Source organism: Leptodactylus fuscus, assembly GCF_031893055.1.
Source record: "Leptodactylus fuscus isolate aLepFus1 chromosome 2 unlocalized genomic scaffold, aLepFus1.hap2 SUPER_2_unloc_1, whole genome shotgun sequence".
In the NCBI taxonomy this organism is placed as follows: domain Eukaryota; kingdom Metazoa; phylum Chordata; class Amphibia; order Anura; family Leptodactylidae; genus Leptodactylus; species Leptodactylus fuscus.
Window position 1 is genome coordinate 636,219 of NW_027439802.1, and position 20,033 is coordinate 656,251.

Consider the following 20,033-nt stretch of genomic DNA (forward strand, 5'->3'; position numbering starts at 1 on the left):
TGTATCGTCTATTATAGTCTGATCATTAGATCACTCATCTCTATGTCTTGTATCGTCTATTATAGTCTGATCATTAGATCGCTCATCTCTGTGTCTTGTATCGTCTATTATAGTCTGATCATTAGATCGCTCATCTCTGTGTCTTGTATCGTCTATTATAGTCTGATCATTAGATCGCTCATCTCTGTGTCTTGTATCGTCTATTACAGTCTGATCAATAAATTGCTCATCTCTCTGTCTTGTATCGTCTATTATAGTCTGATCATTAGATCACTCATCTCTATGTCTTGTATCGTCTATTATAGTCTGATCATTAGATCGCTCATCTCTGTGTCTTGTATCGTCTATTATAGTCTGATCATTAGATCTCTCATCTCTGTGTCTTGTATCGTCTATTACAGTCTGATCATTAGATCGCTCATCTCTGTGTCTTGTATCGTCTATTATAGTCTGATCATTAGATCGCTCATCTCTGTGTCTTGTATCGTCTATTACAGTCTGATCATTAGATCGCTCATCTCTCTGTCTTATATCGTCTATTATAGTCTGATCATTAGATCGCTCATCTCTGTGTCTTGTATCGTCTATTATAGTCTGATCATTAGATCGCTCATCTCTGAGTCTTGTATCGTCTATTATAGCCTGATCATTAAATCGCTCATCTCTCTGTCTTGTATCGTCTATTATAGTCTGATCATTAGATCACTCATCTCTATGTCTTGTATCGTCTATTATAGTCTGATCATTAGATCGCTCATCTCTGTGTCTTGTATCGTCTATTATAGTCTGATCATTAGATCGCTCATCTCTCTGTCTTGTATCGTCTATTATAGTCTGATCATTAGATCGCTTATCTCTATATCTTGTATCGTCTATTATAGTCTGATCATTAGATCGCTCATCTCTGTGTCTTGTATCGTCTATTATAGTCTGATCATTAGATCTCTCATCTCTGTGTCTTGTATCGTCTATTACAGTCTGATCATTAGATCGCTCATCTCTGTGTCTTGTATCGTCTATTATAGTCTGATCATTAGATCGCTCATCTCTATGTCTTGTATCGTCTATTATAGTCTGATCATTAGATCGCTCATCTCTCTGTCTTATATCGTCTATTATAGTCTGATCATTAGATCGCTCATCTCTCTGTCTTATATCGTCTATTATAGTCTGATCATTAGATCGCTCATCTCTCTGTCTTATATCGTCTATTATAGTCTGATCATTAGATCGCTCATCTCTGTGTCTTGTATCGTCTATTACAGTCTGATCAATAAATCGCTCATCTCTCTGTCTTGTATCGTCTATTATAGTCTGATCATTAGATCACTCATCTCTATGTCTTGTATCGTCTATTATAGTCTGATCATTAGATCGCTCATCTCTGTGTCTTGTATCGTCTATTATAGTCTGATCATTAGATCGCTCATCTCTATGTCTTGTATCGTCTATTATAGTCTGATCATTAGATCGCTCATCTCTGTGTCTTGTATCGTCTATTACAGTCTGATCATTAGATCGCTCATCTCTCTGTCTTGTATCGTCTATTATAGTCTGATCATTAGATCTCTCATCTCTGTGTCTTGTATCGTCTATTACAGTCTGATCATTAGATCGCTCATCTCTGTGTCTTGTATCGTCTATTATAGTCTGATCATTAGATCGCTCATCTCTCTGTCTTGTATCGTCTATTATAGTCTGATCATTAGATCGCTCATCTCTCTGTCTTGTATCGTCTATTATAGTCTGATCATTAGATCTCTCATCTCTGTGTCTTGTATCGTCTATTACAGTCTGATCATTAGATCGCTCATCTCTATGTCTTGTATCGTCTATTATAGTCTGATCATTAGATCGCTCATCTCTGTGTCTTGTATCGTCTATTATAGTCTGATCATTAGATCGCTCATCTCTCTGTCTTGTATCGTCTATTATAGTCTGATCATTAGATTGCTCATCTCTGTGTCTTGTATCGTCTATTATAGTCTGATCATTAGATCGCTCATCTCTGTGTCTTGTATCGTCTATTACAGTCTGATCATTAGATCGCTCATCTCTGTGTCTTGTATCGTCTATTATAGTCTGATCATTAGATCGCTCATCTCTCTGTCTTGTATTGTCTATTATAGTCTGATCATTAGATCGCTCATCTCTATGTCTTGTATCGTCTATTATAGAATGATCATTAGATCGCTCATCTCTATGTCTTGTATCGTCTATTATAGTCTGATCATTAGATCGCTCATCTCTGTGTCTTGTATCGTCTATTATAGTCTGATCATTAGATCTCTCATCTCTATGTCTTGTATCGTCTATTATAGTCTGATCATTAGATCGTTCATCTCTGTGTCTTGTATCGTCTATTATAGTCTGATCATTAGATCGCTCATCTCTGTGTCTTGTATCGTCTATTATAGTCTGATCATTAGATCGCTCATCTCTATGTCTTGTATCGTCTATTATAGTCTGATCATTAGATCGCTCATCTCTCTGTCTTGTATCGTCTATTATAGTCTGATCATTAGATCGCTCATCTCTCTGTCTTGTATCGTCTATTATAGTCTGATCATTAGATCGCTCATCTCTGTGTCTTGTATCGTCTATTACAGTCTGATCATTAGATCGCTCATCTCTCTGTCTTGTATCGTCTATTACAGTCTGATCATTAGATCGCTCATCTCTCTGTCTTGTATCGTCTATTATAGTCTGATCATTAGATCGCTCATCTCTCTGTCTTGTATCGTCTATTATAGCCTGATCATTAGATCGCTCATCTCTCTGTCTTGTATCGTCTATTATAGTCTGATCATTAAATCGCTCATCTCTATGTCTTGTATCGTCTATTATAGTCTGATCATTAGATCGCTCATCTCTGTGTCTTGTATCGTCTATTATAGTCTGATCATTAAATCGCTCATCTCTCTGTCTTGTATCGTCTATTATAGTCTGATCATTAGATCACTCATCTCTATGTCTTGTATCGTCTATTATAGTCTGATCATTAGATCGCTCATCTCTGTGTCTTGTATCGTCTATTATAGTCTGATCATTAGATCGCTCATCTCTGTGTCTTGTATCGTCTATTATAGTCTGATCATTAGATCGCTCATCTCTGTGTCTTGTATCGTCTATTACAGTCTGATCAATAAATCGCTCATCTCTCTGTCTTGTATCGTCTATTATAGTCTGATCATTAGATCACTCATCTCTATGTCTTGTATCGTCTATTATAGTCTGATCATTAGATCGCTCATCTCTGTGTCTTGTATCGTCTATTATAGTCTGATCATTAGATCTCTCATCTCTGTGTCTTGTATCGTCTATTACAGTCTGATCATTAGATCGCTCATCTCTGTGTCTTGTATCGTCTATTATAGTCTGATCATTAGATCGCTCATCTCTGTGTCTTGTATCGTCTATTACAGTCTGATCATTAGATCGCTCATCTCTCTGTCTTATATCGTCTATTATAGTCTGATCATTAGATCGCTCATCTCTGTGTCTTGTATCGTCTATTATAGTCTGATCATTAGATCGCTCATCTCTGAGTCTTGTATCGTCTATTATAGTCTGATCATTAGATCGCTCATCTCTGTGTCTTGTATCGTCTATTACAGTCTGATCATTAAATCGCTCATCTCTCTGTCTTGTATCGTCTATTATAGTCTGATCATTAGATCACTCATCTCTATGTCTTGTATCGTCTATTATAGTCTGATCATTAGATCGCTCATCTTTGTGTCTTGTATCGTCTATTATAGTCTGATCATTAGATCGCTCATCTCTCTGTCTTGTATCGTCTATTATAGTCTGATCATTAGATCGCTTATCTCTATATCTTGTATCGTCTATTATAGTCTGATCATTAGATCGCTCATCTCTGTGTCTTGTATCGTCTATTATAGTCTGATCATTAGATCTCTCATCTCTGTGTCTTGTATCGTCTATTACAGTCTGATCATTAGATCGCTCATCTCTGTGTCTTGTATCGTCTATTATAGTCTGATCATTAGATCGCTCATCTCTATGTCTTGTATCGTCTATTATAGTCTGATCATTAGATCGCTCATCTCTCTGTCTTATATCGTCTATTATAGTCTGATCATTAGATCGCTCATCTCTCTGTCTTATATCGTCTATTATAGTCTGATCATTAGATCGCTCATCTCTCTGTCTTATATCGTCTATTATAGTCTGATCATTAGATCGCTCATCTCTCTGTCTTGTATCGTCTATTATAGTCTGATCATTAGATCACTCATCTCTATGTCTTGTATCGTCTATTATAGTCTGATCATTAGATCGCTCATCTCTGTGTCTTGTATCGTCTATTATAGTCTGATCATTAGATCGCTCATCTCTATGTCTTGTATCGTCTATTATAGTCTGATCATTAGATCGCTCATCTCTGTATCTTGTATCGTCTATTACAGTCTGATCATTAGATCGCTCATCTCTCTGTCTTGTATCGTCTATTACAGTCTGATCATTAGATCGCTCATCTCTCTGTCTTGTATCGTCTATTATAGTCTGATCATTAGATCTCTCATCTCTGTGTCTTGTATCGTCTATTACAGTCTGATCATTAGATCGCTCATCTCTCTGTCTTGTATCGTCTATTATAGTCTGATCATTAGATCGCTCATCTCTCTGTCTTGTATCGTCTATTATAGTCTGATCATTAGATCGCTCATCTCTCTGTCTTGTATCGTCTATTATAGTCTGATCATTAGATCTCTCATCTCTGTGTCTTGTATCGTCTATTACAGTCTGATCATTAGATCGCTCATCTCTATGTCTTGTATCGTCTATTATAGTCTGATCATTAGATCGCTCATCTCTGTGTCTTGTATCGTCTATTATAGTCTGATCATTAGATCGCTCATCTCTCTGTCTTGTATCGTCTATTATAGTCTGATCATTAGATCGCTCATCTCTGTGTCTTGTATCGTCTATTATAGTCTGATCATTAGATCGCTCATCTCTGTGTCTTGTATCGTCTATTACAGTCTGATCATTAGATCGCTCATCTCTGTGTCTTGTATCGTCTATTATAGTCTGATCATTAGATCGCTCATCTCTCTGTCTTGTATCGTCTATTATAGTCTGATCATTAGATCGCTCATCTCTGTGTCTTGTATCGTCTATTATAGTCTGATCATTAGATCGCTCATCTCTGTGTCTTGTATCGTCTATTACAGTCTGATCATTAGATCGCTCATCTCTGTGTCTTGTATCGTCTATTATAGTCTGATCATTAGATCGCTCATCTCTATGTCTTGTATCGTCTATTATAGCCTGATCATTAAATCGCTCATCTCTGTGTCTTGTATCGTCTATTATAGTCTGATCATTAGATCGCTCATCTCTATGTCTTGTATCGTCTATTATAGAATGATCATTAGATCGCTCATCTCTATGTCTTGTATCGTCTATTATAGTCTGATCATTAGATCGCTCATCTCTGTGTCTTGTATCGTCTATTATAGTCTGATCATTAGATCTCTCATCTCTGTGTCTTGTATCGTCTATTACAGTCTGATCATTAGATCGCTCATCTCTGTGTCTTGTATCGTCTATTATAGTCTGATCATTAGATCGCTCATCTCTCTGTCTTGTATTGTCTATTATAGTCTGATCATTAGATCGCTCATCTCTGAGTCTTGTATCGTCTATTATAGCCTGATCATTAGATCACTCATCTCTATGTCTTGTATCGTCTATTATAGTCTGATCATTAGATCGTTCATCTCTGTGTCTTGTATCGTCTATTATAGTCTGATCATTAGATCGCTCATCTCTGTGTCTTGTATCGTCTATTATAGTCTGATCATTAGATCGCTCATCTCTATGTCTTGTATCGTCTATTATAGTCTGATCATTAGATCGCTCATCTCTCTGTCTTGTATCGTCTATTATAGTCTGATCATTAGATCGCTCATCTCTCTGTCTTGTATCGTCTATTATAGTCTGATCATTAGATCGCTCATCTCTCTGTCTTGTATCGTCTATTATAGCCTGATCATTAGATCGCTCATCTCTCTGTCTTGTATCGTCTATTACAGTCTGATCATTAAATCGCTCATCTCTATGTCTTGTATCGTCTATTATAGTCTGATCATTAGATCGCTCATCTCTGTGTCTTGTATCGTCTATTATAGTCTGATCATTAAATCGCTCATCTCTATGTCTTGTATCGTCTATTATAGTCTGATCATTAAATCGCTCATCTCTCTGACTTGTATCGTCTATTATAGTCTGATCATTAGATCGCTCATCTCTGTGTCTTGTATCGTCTATTACAGTCTGATCATTAAATCGCTCATCTCTCTGTCTTGTATCGTCTATTATAGTCTGATCATTAAATCGCTCATCTCTCTGACTTGTATCGTCTATTATAGTCTGATCATTAGATCGCTCATCTCTGTGTCTTGTATCGTCTATTATAGTCTGATCATTAGATCACTCATCTCTATGTCTTGTATCGTCTATTATAGTCTGATCATTAAATCGCTCATCTCTCTGACTTGTATCGTCTATTATAGTCTGATCATTAGATCGCTCATCTCTGTGTCTTGTATCGTCTATTATAGTCTGATCATTAGATCACTCATCTCTATGTCTTGTATCGTCTATTATAGTCTGATCATTAGATCGCTCATCTCTGTGTCTTGTATCGTCTATTATAGTCTGATCATTAGATCGCTCATCTCTATGTCTTGTATCGTCTATTATAGTCTGATCATTAAATCGCTCATCTCTATGTCTTGTATCGTCTATTATAGTCTGATCATTAAATCGCTCATCTCTCTGACTTGTATCGTCTATTATAGTCTGATCATTAGATCGCTCATCTCTGTGTCTTGTATCGTCTATTATAGTCTGATCATTAGATCACTCATCTCTATGTCTTGTATCGTCTATTATAGTCTGATCATTAGATCGCTCATCTCTGTGTCTTGTATCGTCTATTATAGTCTGATCATTAGATCGCTCATCTCTATGTCTTGTATCGTCTATTATAGTCTGATCATTAGATCGCTCATCTCTGTGTCTTGTATCGTCTATTACAGTCTGATCATTAGATCGCTCATCTCTCTGTCTTGTATCGTCTATTACAGTCTGATCATTAGATCGCTCATCTCTCTGTCTTGTATCGTCTATTACAGTCTGATCATTAGATCTCTCATCTCTGTGTCTTGTATCGTCTATTATAGTCTGATCATTAGATCGCTCATCTCTGTGTCTTGTATCGTCTATTATAGTCTGATCATTAGATCGCTCATCTCTCTGTCTTGTATCGTCTATTACAGTCTGATCATTAGATCGCTCATCTCTCTGTCTTGTATCGTCTATTACAGTCTGATCATTAGATCGCTCATCTCTCTGTCTTGTATCGTCTATTACAGTCTGATCATTAGATCTCTCATCTCTGTGTCTTGTATCGTCTATTACAGTCTGATCATTAGATCGCTCATCTCTCTGTCTTGTATCGTCTATTATAGTCTGATCATTAGATCGCTCATCTCTCTGTCTTGTATCGTCTATTATAGTCTGATCATTAGATCTCTCATCTCTCTGTCTTGTATCGTCTATTATAGTCTGATCATTAGATCTCTCATCTCTCTGTCTTGTATCGTCTATTATAGTCTGATCATTAGATCGCTCATCTCTGTGTCTTGTATCGTCTATTACAGTCTGATCATTAGATCGCTCATCTCTGTGTCTTGTATCGTCTATTATAGTCTGATCATTAGATCGCTCATCTCTCTGTCTTGTATTGTCTATTATAGTCTGATCATTAGATCGCTCATCTCTATGTCTTGTATCGTCTATTATAGAATGATCATTAGATCGCTCATCTCTATGTCTTGTATCGTCTATTATAGTCTGATCATTAGATCGCTCATCTCTGTGTCTTGTATCGTCTATTATAGTCTGATCATTAGATCTCTCATCTCTGTGTCTTGTATCGTCTATTACAGTCTGATCATTAGATCGCTCATCTCTGTGTCTTGTATCGTCTATTATAGTCTGATCATTAGATCGCTCATCTCTCTGTCTTGTATTGTCTATTATAGTCTGATCATTAGATCGCTCATCTCTGAGTCTTGTATCGTCTATTATAGCCTGATCATTAGATCACTCATCTCTATGTCTTGTATCGTCTATTATAGTCTGATCATTAGATCGTTCATCTCTGTGTCTTGTATCGTCTATTATAGTCTGATCATTAGATCGCTCATCTCTCTGTCTTGTATCGTCTATTATAGTCTGATCATTAGATCGCTCATCTCTGTGTCTTGTATCGTCTATTATAGTCTGATCATTAGATCGCTCATTTCTATGTCTTGTATCGTCTATTATAGTCTGATCATTAGATCGCTCATCTCTATGTCTTGTATCGTCTATTATAGTCTGATCATTAGATCGCTCATCTCTCTGTCTTGTATCGTCTATTATAGTCTGATCATTAGATCGCTCATCTCTCTGTCTTGTATCGTCTATTATAGTCTGATCATTAGATCGCTCATCTCTGTGTCTTGTATCGTCTATTACAGTCTGATCATTAGATCGCTCATCTCTCTGTCTTGTATCGTCTATTATAGTCTGATCATTAGATCGCTCATCTCTCTGTCTTGTATCGTCTATTATAGTCTGATCATTAGATCGCTCATCTCTCTGTCTTGTATCGTCTATTATAGCCTGATCATTAGATCGCTCATCTCTCTGTCTTGTATCGTCTATTACAGTCTGATCATTAAATCGCTCATCTCTATGTCTTGTATCGTCTATTATAGTCTGATCATTAGATCGCTCATCTCTGTGTCTTGTATCGTCTATTATAGTCTGATCATTAAATCGCTCATCTCTATGTCTTGTATCGTCTATTATAGTCTGATCATTAGATCGCTCATCTCTGTGTCTTGTATCGTCTATTACAGTCTGATCATTAGATCGCTCATCTCTATGTCTTGTATCGTCTATTATAGTCTGATCATTAAATCGCTCATCTCTCTGACTTGTATCGTCTATTATAGTCTGATCATTAGATCGCTCATCTCTATGTCTTGTATCGTCTATTACAGTCTAGTAATTTTTGTCACCTCAATGTCCTGTCTATTTTTGTAATTTTGCGTCTTCTCTTTATGTTGTAGTTTCCTCCTTTTATTCACTGTAGAAATTATGGGAAACACAAAGGGTAAAATCCAAGGCCCGGACCAGTTGGATGGGGCTGTGCTGCACCACACGAGTAGTTTACAGTCCTTGCGTCGTCCTGGCTCAGGAGATGCCAAGAAGAAGAAAAAGGCCTCACCACAATTCCTGGATGGATCCAAGGTGAAAGATTACATATATTTTATGTACCCTCAGATCAGGCAGTAGTCAGGGGTCGGCACACTCAGGTCCGGTAGTAGTCAGGGGTCGGCACACTCAGGTCAGGTAGTAGTCAGGGGTCGGCACCCTCAGGTCAGGCAGTAGTCAGGGGTCGGCACACTCAGGTCAGGTAGTAGTCAGGGGTCGGCACACTCAGGTCCGGTAGTAGTCAGGGGTCGGCACACTCAGGTCAGGTAGTAGTCAGGGGTCGGCACCCTCAGGTCAGGCAGTAGTCAGGGGTCGGCACACTCAGGTCAGGTAGTAGTCAGGGGTCGGCACACTCAGGTCAGGTAGTAGTCAGGAGTCAGCACACTCAGGTCAGGTAGTAGTCAGGGGTCGGCACACTCAGGTCAGGTAGTAGTCAGGGGTCGGCACACTCAGTTCAGGTAGTAGTCAGGGGTCGGCACACTCAGGTCAGGTAGTAGTCAGGGGTCGGCACACTCAGGTCAGGTAGTAGTCAGGAGTCGGCACACTCAGGTCAGGTAGTAGTCAGGGGTCGGCACACTCAGGTCCGGTAGTAGTCAGGGGTCGGCACCCTCAGGTCAGGTAGTAGTCAGGGGTCGGCACCCTCAGGTCAGGTAGTAGTCAGGGGTCGGCACACTCAGGTCAGGTAGTAGTCAGGGGTCGGCACCCTCAGGTCAGGTAGTAGTCAGGGGTCGGCACCCTCAGGTCAGGCAGTAGTCAGGGGTCGGCACACTCAGGTCAGGTAGTAGTCAGGAGTCAGCACACTCAGGTCAGGTAGTAGTCAGGGGTCGGCACACTCAGTTCAGGTAGTAGTCAGGGGTCGGCACACTCAGGTCAGGTAGTAGTCAGGGGTCGGCACACTCAGGTCAGGTAGTAGTCAGGGGTCGGCACCCTCAGGTCAGGTAGTAGTCAGGGGTCGGCACACTCAGTTCAGGTAGTAGTCAGGGGTCCGCACACTCAGGTCAGGTAGTAGTCAGGGGTCGGCACCCTCAGGTCAGGCAGTAGTCAGGGGTCGGCACCCTCAGGTCAGGCAGTAGTCAGGGGTTGGCACTCTCAGGTCAGGTAGTAGTCAGGGGTTGGCACCCTCAGATCAGGCAGTAGTCAGGGGTCGGCACACTCAGGTCAGGTAGTAGTCAGGGGTTGGCACACTCAGGTCAGGTAGTAGTCAGGGGTCCGCACACTCAGGTCAGGTAGTAGTCAGGAGTCAGCACACTCAGGTCAGGTAGTAGTCAGGGGTCGGCACCCTCAGGTCAGGTAGTAGTCAGGGGTTGGCACACTCAGGTCAGGCAGTAGTCAGGGGTCGGCACACTCAGATCAGGCAGTAGTCAGGGGTCGGCACCCTCAGGTCAGGTAGTAGTCAGGGGTCGGCACCCTCAGGTCAGGCAGTAGTCAGGGGTCGGCACACTCAGGTCAGGTAGTAGTCAGGAGTCAGCACACTCAGGTCAGGTAGTAGTCAGGAGTCAGCACACTCAGGTCAGGTAGTAGTCAGGGGTCCGCACACTCAGATCAGGCAGTAGTCAGGGGTCCGCACACTCAGGTCAGGCAGTAGTCAGGGGTCGGCACACTCAGGTCAGGTAGTAGTCAGGGGTCGGCACACTCAGGTCAGGTAGTAGTCAGGGGTCGGCACCCTCAGGTCAGGTAGTAGTCAGGGGTCGGCACACTCAGGTCAGGTAGTAGTCAGGAGTCGGCACACTCAGGTCAGGTAGTAGTCAGGAGTCAGCACACTCAGGTCAGGTAGTAGTCAGGGGTCGGCACCCTCAGGTCAGGTAGTAGTCAGGGGTCCGCACACTCAGGTCAGGTAGTAGTCAGGGGTCGGCACCCTCAGGTCAGGCAGTAGTCAGGGGTCGGCACCCTAAGTTCAAGTAGTAGTCAGGGGTCGGCACCCTCAGGTCAGGCAGTAGTCAGGGGTTGGCACACTCAGGTCAGGTAGTAGTCAGGGGTCAGCACCCTCAGGTCAGGTAGTAGTCAGGGGTCCGCACACTCAGGTCAGGTAGTAGTCAGGAGTCAGCACACTCAGGTCAGGTAGTAGTCAGGAGTCAGCACACTCAGGTCAGGTAGTAGTCAGGGGTCGGCACCCTCAGGTCAGGCAGTAGTCAGGGGTTGGCACACTCAGGTCAGGTAGTAGTCAGGGGTCGGCACACTCAGGTCAGGCAGTAGTCAGGGGTCAGCACCCTCAGGTCAGGTAGTAGTCAGGGGTCCGCACACTCAGGTCAGGTAGTAGTCAGGAGTCAGCACACTCAGGTCAGGTAGTAGTCAGGAGTCAGCACACTCAGGTCAGGTAGTAGTCAGGGGTCGGCACCCTCAGGTCAGGCAGTAGTCAGGGGTTGGCACACTCAGGTCAGGTAGTAGTCAGGGGTCCGCACACTCAGGTCAGGTAGTAGTCAGGAGTCAGCACACTCAGGTCAGGTAGTAGTCAGGGGTCGGCACCCTCAGGTCAGGCAGTAGTCAGGGGTTGGCACACTCAGGTCAGGTAGTAGTCAGGGGTCGGCACACTCAGGTCAGGCAGTAGTCAGGGGTCAGCACCCTCAGGTCAGGCAGTAGTCAGGGGTTGGCACACTCAGGTCAGGTAGTAGTCAGGGGTCAGCACCCTCAGGTCAGGCAGTAGTCAGGAGTCAGCACACTCAAGTCAGGTAGTAGTCAGGGGTTGGCACCCTCAGGTCAGGCAGTAGTCAGGGGTCGGCACCCTCAGGTCAGGTAGTAGTCAGGAGTCAGCACACTCAAGTCAGGTAGTAGTCAGGGGTTGGCACCCTCAGATCAGGCAGTAGTCAGGGGTCGGCACTCTCAGGTGAGGCAGCAGTAAGCGGTCTCCATGTATATTGTTCTCCACATATGTCCTGCTGATGCCTCCGTGCCACACCTTCTGCCACCATGTTGTTCTCCATGTAAGTCCTGGTACTGACACCGTGCCACACCTTCTGCCACCATGTTCTTCTCCACATATGTCCTGGTGCTGATAGTGTGCCACACCTTCTGCCACCATGTTGTCCTCCACGTATGTCCTGGTACTGACACCGTGCCACACCTTCTGCCACCATGTTCTTCTCCACATATGTCCTGGTGCTGATAGTGTGCCACACCTTCTGCCACCATGTTGTCCTCCACGTATGTCCTGGTACTGACACCGTGCCACACCTTCTGCCACCATGTTGTTCTCCATGTATGTCCTGGTGCTGACACCGTGCCACACCTTCTGCCACCATGTTGTTCTCCACGTATGTCCTGGTGCTGACACCGTGCCACACCTTCTGCTACCATGTTGTTCTCCATGTATGTCCTGGTGCTGATACCGTGCCACACCATCTGCCACCATGTTGTTCTCTATGTATGTCCTGATGCTGACAACGTGCCACAACTTCTGCCACCATGTTCTTCTCCACATATGTCCTGGTGATGATAGTGTGCCACACCTTCTGCCACCATGTTGTTCTCTATGTATATCCTGGTGCTGACACCGTGCCACACCTTCTGCCACCATGTTGTTATCCACATATGTCCTGGTGCTGATACCGTGCCACACCTTCTGCCACCATGTTGTTATCCACGTATGTCCTGGTGCTTATACTGTACCACACCTTTTGCCACCATGTTCTTCTCCACATATGTCCTGGTGCTGATAGTGTGCCACACCTTCTGCCACCATGTTGTCCTCCACGTATGTCCTGGTGCTGACACCGTGCCCCACCTTCTGCTACCATGTTGTTCTCCATGTATGTCCTGGTGCTGACACCGTGCCACACCTTCTGCCACCATGTTGTTCTCCACATATGTCCTGGTGCTGACACTGTGCCCCACCTTCAGCCACCATGTTGTTCTCCATGTATGTCCTGGTGCTGATACCGTGCCACACCTTCTGCCACCATGTTGTTCTCCACATATGTCCTGGTGCTGACACCGTGCCCCACCTTCAGCCACCATGTTGTTCTCCACGTATGTCCTGGTGCTGACACCGTGCCACACCTTTTGCCACCATGTTGTTCTCCATGTATGTCCTGGTGCTGATACCGTGCTACACCTTCTGCCACCATGTTGTTATCCATGTTTGTCCTGGTGCTGACACCGTGCCACACCTTCTGCCACCATGTTGTTCTCCACATATGTCCTGGTGCTGACACCGTGCCCCACCTTCAGCCACCATGTTGTTCTCCATGTATGTCCTGGTGCTGATACCGTGCTACACCTTCTGCCACCATGTTGTTCTCCACGTATGTCCTGGTGCTGACACCGTGCCACACCTTCTGCCACCATGTTGTTCTCCACGTATGTCCTGGTGCTGACACCGTGCCACACCTTCTGCCACCATGTTGTCCTCCACGTATGTCCTGGTGCTGACACCGTGCCACACCTTCTGCCACCATGTTGTTCTCCACGTATGTCCTGGTGCTGACACCGTGCCACACCTTCTGCCACCATGTTGTTCTCCACGTATGTCCTGGTGCTGACACCGTGCCACACCTTCTGCCACCATGTTGTTCTCCACGTATGTCCTGGTGCTGACACTCTGCCACACCTTCTGCCACCATGTTGTTATCCATGTATGTCCTGGTGCTGATACCGTGCCACAGCTTCTGCCACCATGTTGTTATCCATGTTTGTTCTGGTGCTGACACCGTGCTCCACCTTCTGCCACCATGTTGTCCTCCACGTATGTCCTGGTGCTGACACCGTGCCCCACCTTCAGCCACCATGTTGTTATCCATGTATGTCCTGGGGCTGACACCGTGCCACACCTTCTGCCACCATGTTGTTATCCATGTATATCCTGGTGCTGATACCGTGCCACAGCTTCTGCCACCATGTTGTTTTCCATGTATATCCTGGTGCTGACACCGTGCCACACCTTCTGCCACCATGTTGTTTTCCATGTATATCCTGGTGCTGACACCGTGCCACACCTTCTGCCACCATGTTGTTCTCCACGTATATCCTGGTGCTGATACCATGCCACAGCTTCTGCCACCATGTTGTTATCCATGTTTGTCCTGTTGCTGACACCGTGCCACACCTTCTGCCACCATGTTGTTCTCCACGTATATCCTGGTGCTGACACCGTGCCACACCTGCTGCCACCATGTTGTTATCCATGTATGTCCTGGTGCTGACACCGTACCACACCTTCTGCCACCATGTTGTTCTCCACGTATGTCCAGGTGCTGACACCGTGCCACACCTTCTGCCACCATATTGTTATCCATGTTTGTCCTGGGGCTGACACCGTGCCACACCTTCTGCCACCATGTTGTCTTCCACGTATGTCCTGGTGCTGACACCGTGCCACACCTTCTGCCACCATGTTGTCTTCCACGTATGTCCTGGTGCTGACACCGTGCCACACCTTCTGCCACCATGTTGTCTTCCACGTATGTCCTGGTGCTGACACCGTGCCACACCTTCTGCCACCATGTTGTCTTCCACGTATGTCCTGGTGCTGACACCGTGCCACACCTAATGCCACCATGTTGTCTTCCACGTATGTCCTAGTGATGACACCGTGCCACACCTTCTGCCACCATGTTGTCTTCCACGTATGTCCTGGTGCTGACACCGTGCCACACCTTCTGCCACCATGTTGTCTTCCACGTATGTCCTAGTGATGACACCGTGCCACACCTTCTGCCACCATGTTGTTCTCCATGTATGTCCTGGTGCTGACACCGTGCCACACCTTCTGCCACCATGTTGTCTTCCACGTATGTCCTGGTGCTGACACCGTGCCACACCTAATGCCACCATGTTGTCTTCCACGTATGTCCTAGTGATGACACCGTGCCACACCTTCTGCCACCATGTTGTCTTCCACGTATGTCCTGGTGCTGACACCGTGCCACACCTTCTGCCACCATGTTGTCTTCCACGTATGTCCTAGTGATGACACCGTGCCACACCTTCTGCCACCATGTTGTTCTCCATGTATGTCCTGGTGCTGACACCGTGCCACACCTTCTGCCACCATGTTGTCTTCCACGTATGTCCTGGTGCTGACACTGTGCCCGCTGTGCTGATTTTTTAATGTTTATTCCTGGTTTGACTAATTTCTTCTCAGTATAAATCCTTCTATTTCTGCTGTTAGAGATGAGCAAACCAGTAATAACATTGGGGGATCATCCGACATTTTCTATCAATTTGGGGTTGAACGATCACAAATTATTATTAGACTCCAGATTGTAATGCTCAGAGAGGTGCAGAATAATCAGCCTGACCCTCTCTGCTCTGTCTTCATTCCTGGGGGGCCCATTGTGATGAATGGCCCAGAGTTATGATTTTTTCCCATGCCCATCTCAGATATATTCCCCATTTGCCTCAGATGGATTCCCTCTACCTGATTAGCAGGATGTGAGAGATAGTGTCCACGATTACCCCCTGGAAGTGGCTTTGATCATCCCTGTGTTTCACCCTGGGCATGGCATTAGCATGTCTGTGCGAACTTCGTTAATCCTAGCAGGGGGCCATCCTGGCTCTGAGAGTTCTAACACTTAGTGGTAGACTGCTTGACTCCGTAAACACTTCAATCAGTTATGGGATTTATGAAGTTATGGTCACAGGAAAAATGATACAGTCATGACAATAACTTCCTCCTGTGTGCAGTACCAGGCCGCACGTTTCGAGCCCAAGCACGATCCAATCAGAGGCCTAGGAGGGGTTCCAGCACTGAACTCGTTACCCATAGGGAATTGGGAAATCGTCCTTGGTCTCTACCTGATGGGGACTTTGTGAGGAACCCCATCATGCCCCTAGCCAAACAGTGGGTTCACCTGGCAAAGAGTTATGGCTGTTTATAGTTATTCTGGTATAAGGTGAGGGGGCTGAGTTGCCCACCTTGCTGACCTCATTTTGGAAGGGGGCTGAGGGGAGATATATTGTCACCCATGCCAGGGCCCTGGTGTTCTTTGTTCTTCCTGGTCTGCTGGGATGTGTCACTAGGTGCTGCGATGCTGTGGAAACTGCTCTCTTGGACTATTGACTAATGCCTAGGGAAATACCATGCACCCTGGACTATTCTGGTAATGGGGTCATCAACCCCTTTCCATCTGTGGACTACCTAAAAGGACTCTAAAGCTATGTGCCCTGGATTTCATGAGTGGAATTCCGGAGATGGAATCTGGTATTATATCCGTTTCTAATCTTTTATTCTTTTTATCTCACTGCACTGTAACGTACCTTTCTGTAACCGTATAAGCTTGTAACCTCCAGTGTATATCTTTATGTATATATTCTGGCTGACTGGTATCGACCATCTTGGGTTAATAAAACTTTAAAACTTTAGAAGGCTCTTCTCGAATTATCCTATAAGGCCCGATCCTCTCTCTGGCTGTGAGAGTGGACGGTATAGATAAGAAGGTGATCGCGGTTTCTGCGCCAAAGTGGTTCTGGGCGAGACTGCGATTCATCACATTCACCAATGTCCGCCATACTTCCTCTGTGATGTCGGGGGCCCTGCATGTCAATGTAGCCAATGAGACCCAATCACAAGCTTCAGGGCTGCTGACATCACAAGCAAGGCCAAAAGACAATGGGAAGAGCCAGGAAGGAACACCATAGGCCGTAGCAGAGTCCTGGCGAGGTGAGGAGAAGCGAGTCTTTATACTGCACTCACCTCCTCTGGGGCTCCAAGTCTTATACTCTGGGGTCCAATAATAATTAATAATCGCATTTTGGCCCATAAATTGTGAGGTTTGCCCCTACTATTGCTTTCCTTTGCCTGCCGATCTCAGTCAGTCACTGGCCTGTGGACGTCATTGTCACCTCCCCTGGGCCTCCCCCCTATTATCCTCCGCGATCTGAAGAGACCCCATAATATAACGCGGCGGCCATTTTCGTTTGTCCGAGACAAATCTCCAGGTGTTTGTTTTTTTACTAAACAATTTGGAATATTTGGATGGAAGCGGACGCCGTACAACCAGATTGGCCGTGTTTACTTCATACCATGAATTCCAGTGTGTACCCCCGAGGGGTGCTGGTGGGGGTTGCACTACCATAGCTGAGAGAGCTGAGGGGTTGTCACCTGTCTGATCCCGATCTGCCTGTTGTCAGAAGATGTGCCCCACAGATTCAGGGCTCCATCCTGACATGTTCCCTCATCCAGACTCTTGGCCCCACCCCCTTGTCTCGGCACTTCTGAGAGTCGCTTCTTTTTTGCTGTATTTCCATGCTGAGTTTGGTAAGCGGGTGCGAGGGCGGACAGATGTCCAGCTGGTGTCTCCCAGGACATATTTGGTCTGTTCCCAGCTCCTTTGGGTTCTTGGTTCCACTCTGACCAGTCTAGGAGATGACATTGGGCGGTCAGTGGCTGCTCGTAGACCTGCGAGATCATCTTATTGGTTTTCAGCTTTACTATCTCACTAACTTTTGCTTCCTTCGTAGGCCGATGTTCTCAACTCCTGGGTGTCTACGAATATTAAGAAAAAAGAATGTGTGACCTTCATCCCCAGGACGTTGGGGGAGGAGTAAGTCTTCTTTGTGGTGGTGGAAGCCTTCGTTCTCCTGACTGGTGTCTGTTTGGTGATCGCGTTCTACATAGAACCTTTTTCCTCTGGGCCGAGGAGACGTCTCCCAACCCTCGAGGTGGCCATTGTCATTACATCAATGTCAATCCAGCCTACCTGGTCACCAACCATCTAAGGTGTACAGTGGTTGTGGCAGCTGATGTATGAGGAAACAAAAGGTCTGTCTATAGGGACACTCACACACTCCTCTTTACTCTCCCCGGTCAGGAGGAATATGGTTTGGCCCAACGAACATTTAGCCGACAGCTGTCTAATATGTACGGTCAAGTCTTTGGGGTACAGGTGACCAGCTGGACACTTTTCCCAATTTCTCTCCATTATTATTCTTCTCAGACAAATCTGCAGCTGTGGTCACACCAGAAAACGTCACTACCAAGGTTCAGAGTCATCGGCGTCACCTGGAATCTTGTGGGACCCTCAGACACATGTCCGAGAATTTCCAAGTGATTCTCATGGGGACATGACCTTCACAGGAACCACAAGAAATTGGGCAAAGGTGAGGTAGCCCCTGTCGTAAAGCTCATCTCCTATAGACCCCAGCTGGCCATTTATGGACCATGGTCACTCAGGACTCATGTATGGACCATGGTCACTTGTTTTGGGTGACCCCGGTGGATATTAATGAGTGCGGACATGTTCCATGCTACTTTTCCACCTTTGCTACGTAAGCCTTATTCCTTCCTCCCTTACAGTATGTGCGTGCCTCATGCGATACCAATCCCAGTGTTTTGTATGACCTGATGACACAACAATGGGGACTCAGCATGCCCAGTCTACTCATATCGGTGACCGGAGGAGCAAAGAACTTCAGTATAAGCCCAAGACTGAAAAACCAGTTCAGCCGAGGTCTGGTGAAAGCCGCGCAGACTACAGGTGAGGTCAGCCACATGGCTCAGGAGCTAAGGCCGTCTAGGTCAGGCTTATCCTGTTACTGCTTTCATACAAGTAATGGGAACAGTCAGCAGAAGAAGAGAGGAAACCATAGCAAAGGCCAAATTATGCCCCTGTGATGGTGCTTAGTCCGGCCATCATGGTACATAGACCCAATGGTTGCCCCTTTCCATGGCGTTACCACCCCTTGTTTTGCTAACAATGAGGATCCACCACCAGGCCGACCACATCCAGGCTCATGGCAGCTGCAGGGTCTATTTGTATAGGCTTTTTGGGAATCTATTATCTTATCTTGTGCAATATTTTGGGCATTGGCTGGGACCAGTGATGGTCTACACTCTAGGATTCTCCTCTCATGGTTCCACCAAGTTTGCACAATTGTTGCCTCTGACATTTCTTGTGCAGCCTCCACTTCTGTCATCCCAATGTCTAGAAGTCTGACGTACCAGGAGGGGAGACCTTGTCTTACTGGCATTTCATGCCAAGTGTAGTTGGGGCAGAGCTGGAGCTCCCCCAGAACGTCGCCTTGTTCCTGACCTCTGTCTCCTCGTTCAGGTGCCTGGATCATCACGGGAGGTTCTCATGCTGGTGTCATGAAGCATGTGGGAGAGGCCATACGAGACTTCAGTGGAGATCAGGAGGGATCAGAGATCGTCCTCATTGGCATTGCCACCTGGGGCATTGTCCACAACAGAGAATACCTACTGAGTGAAGCGGTGAGACCTCCCCCCCCCCCCCAATATGTCCTCAGCAACCATCTCACAAGGATCTGCAGCACAGAGCTGGAGGATTAGGTGAAGCCAAGAATTCTCTATCCCTCCTGATAGCTGCCCTATAGGAAATTACATGGACATCACCTCGAAATGCACCGAAAACTAGACAAAAACACAGAAGGGATCAGTTTAGGATTCCGGGGGCTCAGTGAAATAAGGGTTGTCTATCAGGGCAACAAACATTGCAAGAATGTGGAAGTGTAACATACAGATGGAGTAACACAAACCACCTTACCCGCTGGTGACTACAAAATATCATCGGGGGCACCATAGAGGTCCTCACTATATCTGTCATCTCCTATAATACTGCCCCCTGTGGTCCTCACTAGTATCACTGATCTCCTATAATACTACCCCCTGTGGTCCTCACTAGTATTACTGATCTCCTATAATACTGCCCCCTATGGTCCTCACTAGTATTACTGATCTCCTATAATACTGCCCCCTGTGGTCCCCTCTAGTATCACTGATCTCCTATAATACTGCCCCCTGTGGTCCCCTCCAGTACAGCGTCAGTGGTGGGATACAA

General features: G+C 45.4%; 1 protein-coding gene across 1 annotated transcript in view; it reads left to right on the plus strand.

Moving 5' to 3' along the window:
* Positions 1-9,186: 9,186 nt before the first annotated feature.
* Positions 9,187-20,033, plus strand: part of LOC142186322 (transient receptor potential cation channel subfamily M member 2-like) — a 44,627-nt gene continuing 33,780 nt past the window's right edge. Inside the window, exons 1-5 of the mRNA XM_075261150.1 lie at positions 9,187-9,339; positions 17,698-17,780; positions 18,174-18,336; positions 18,533-18,713; positions 19,287-19,447. Coding sequence (XP_075117251.1) covers positions 9,187-9,339; positions 17,698-17,780; positions 18,174-18,336; positions 18,533-18,713; positions 19,287-19,447 — 741 coding nt within the window. The remainder of the gene's footprint in view (positions 9,340-17,697; positions 17,781-18,173; positions 18,337-18,532; positions 18,714-19,286; positions 19,448-20,033) is intronic.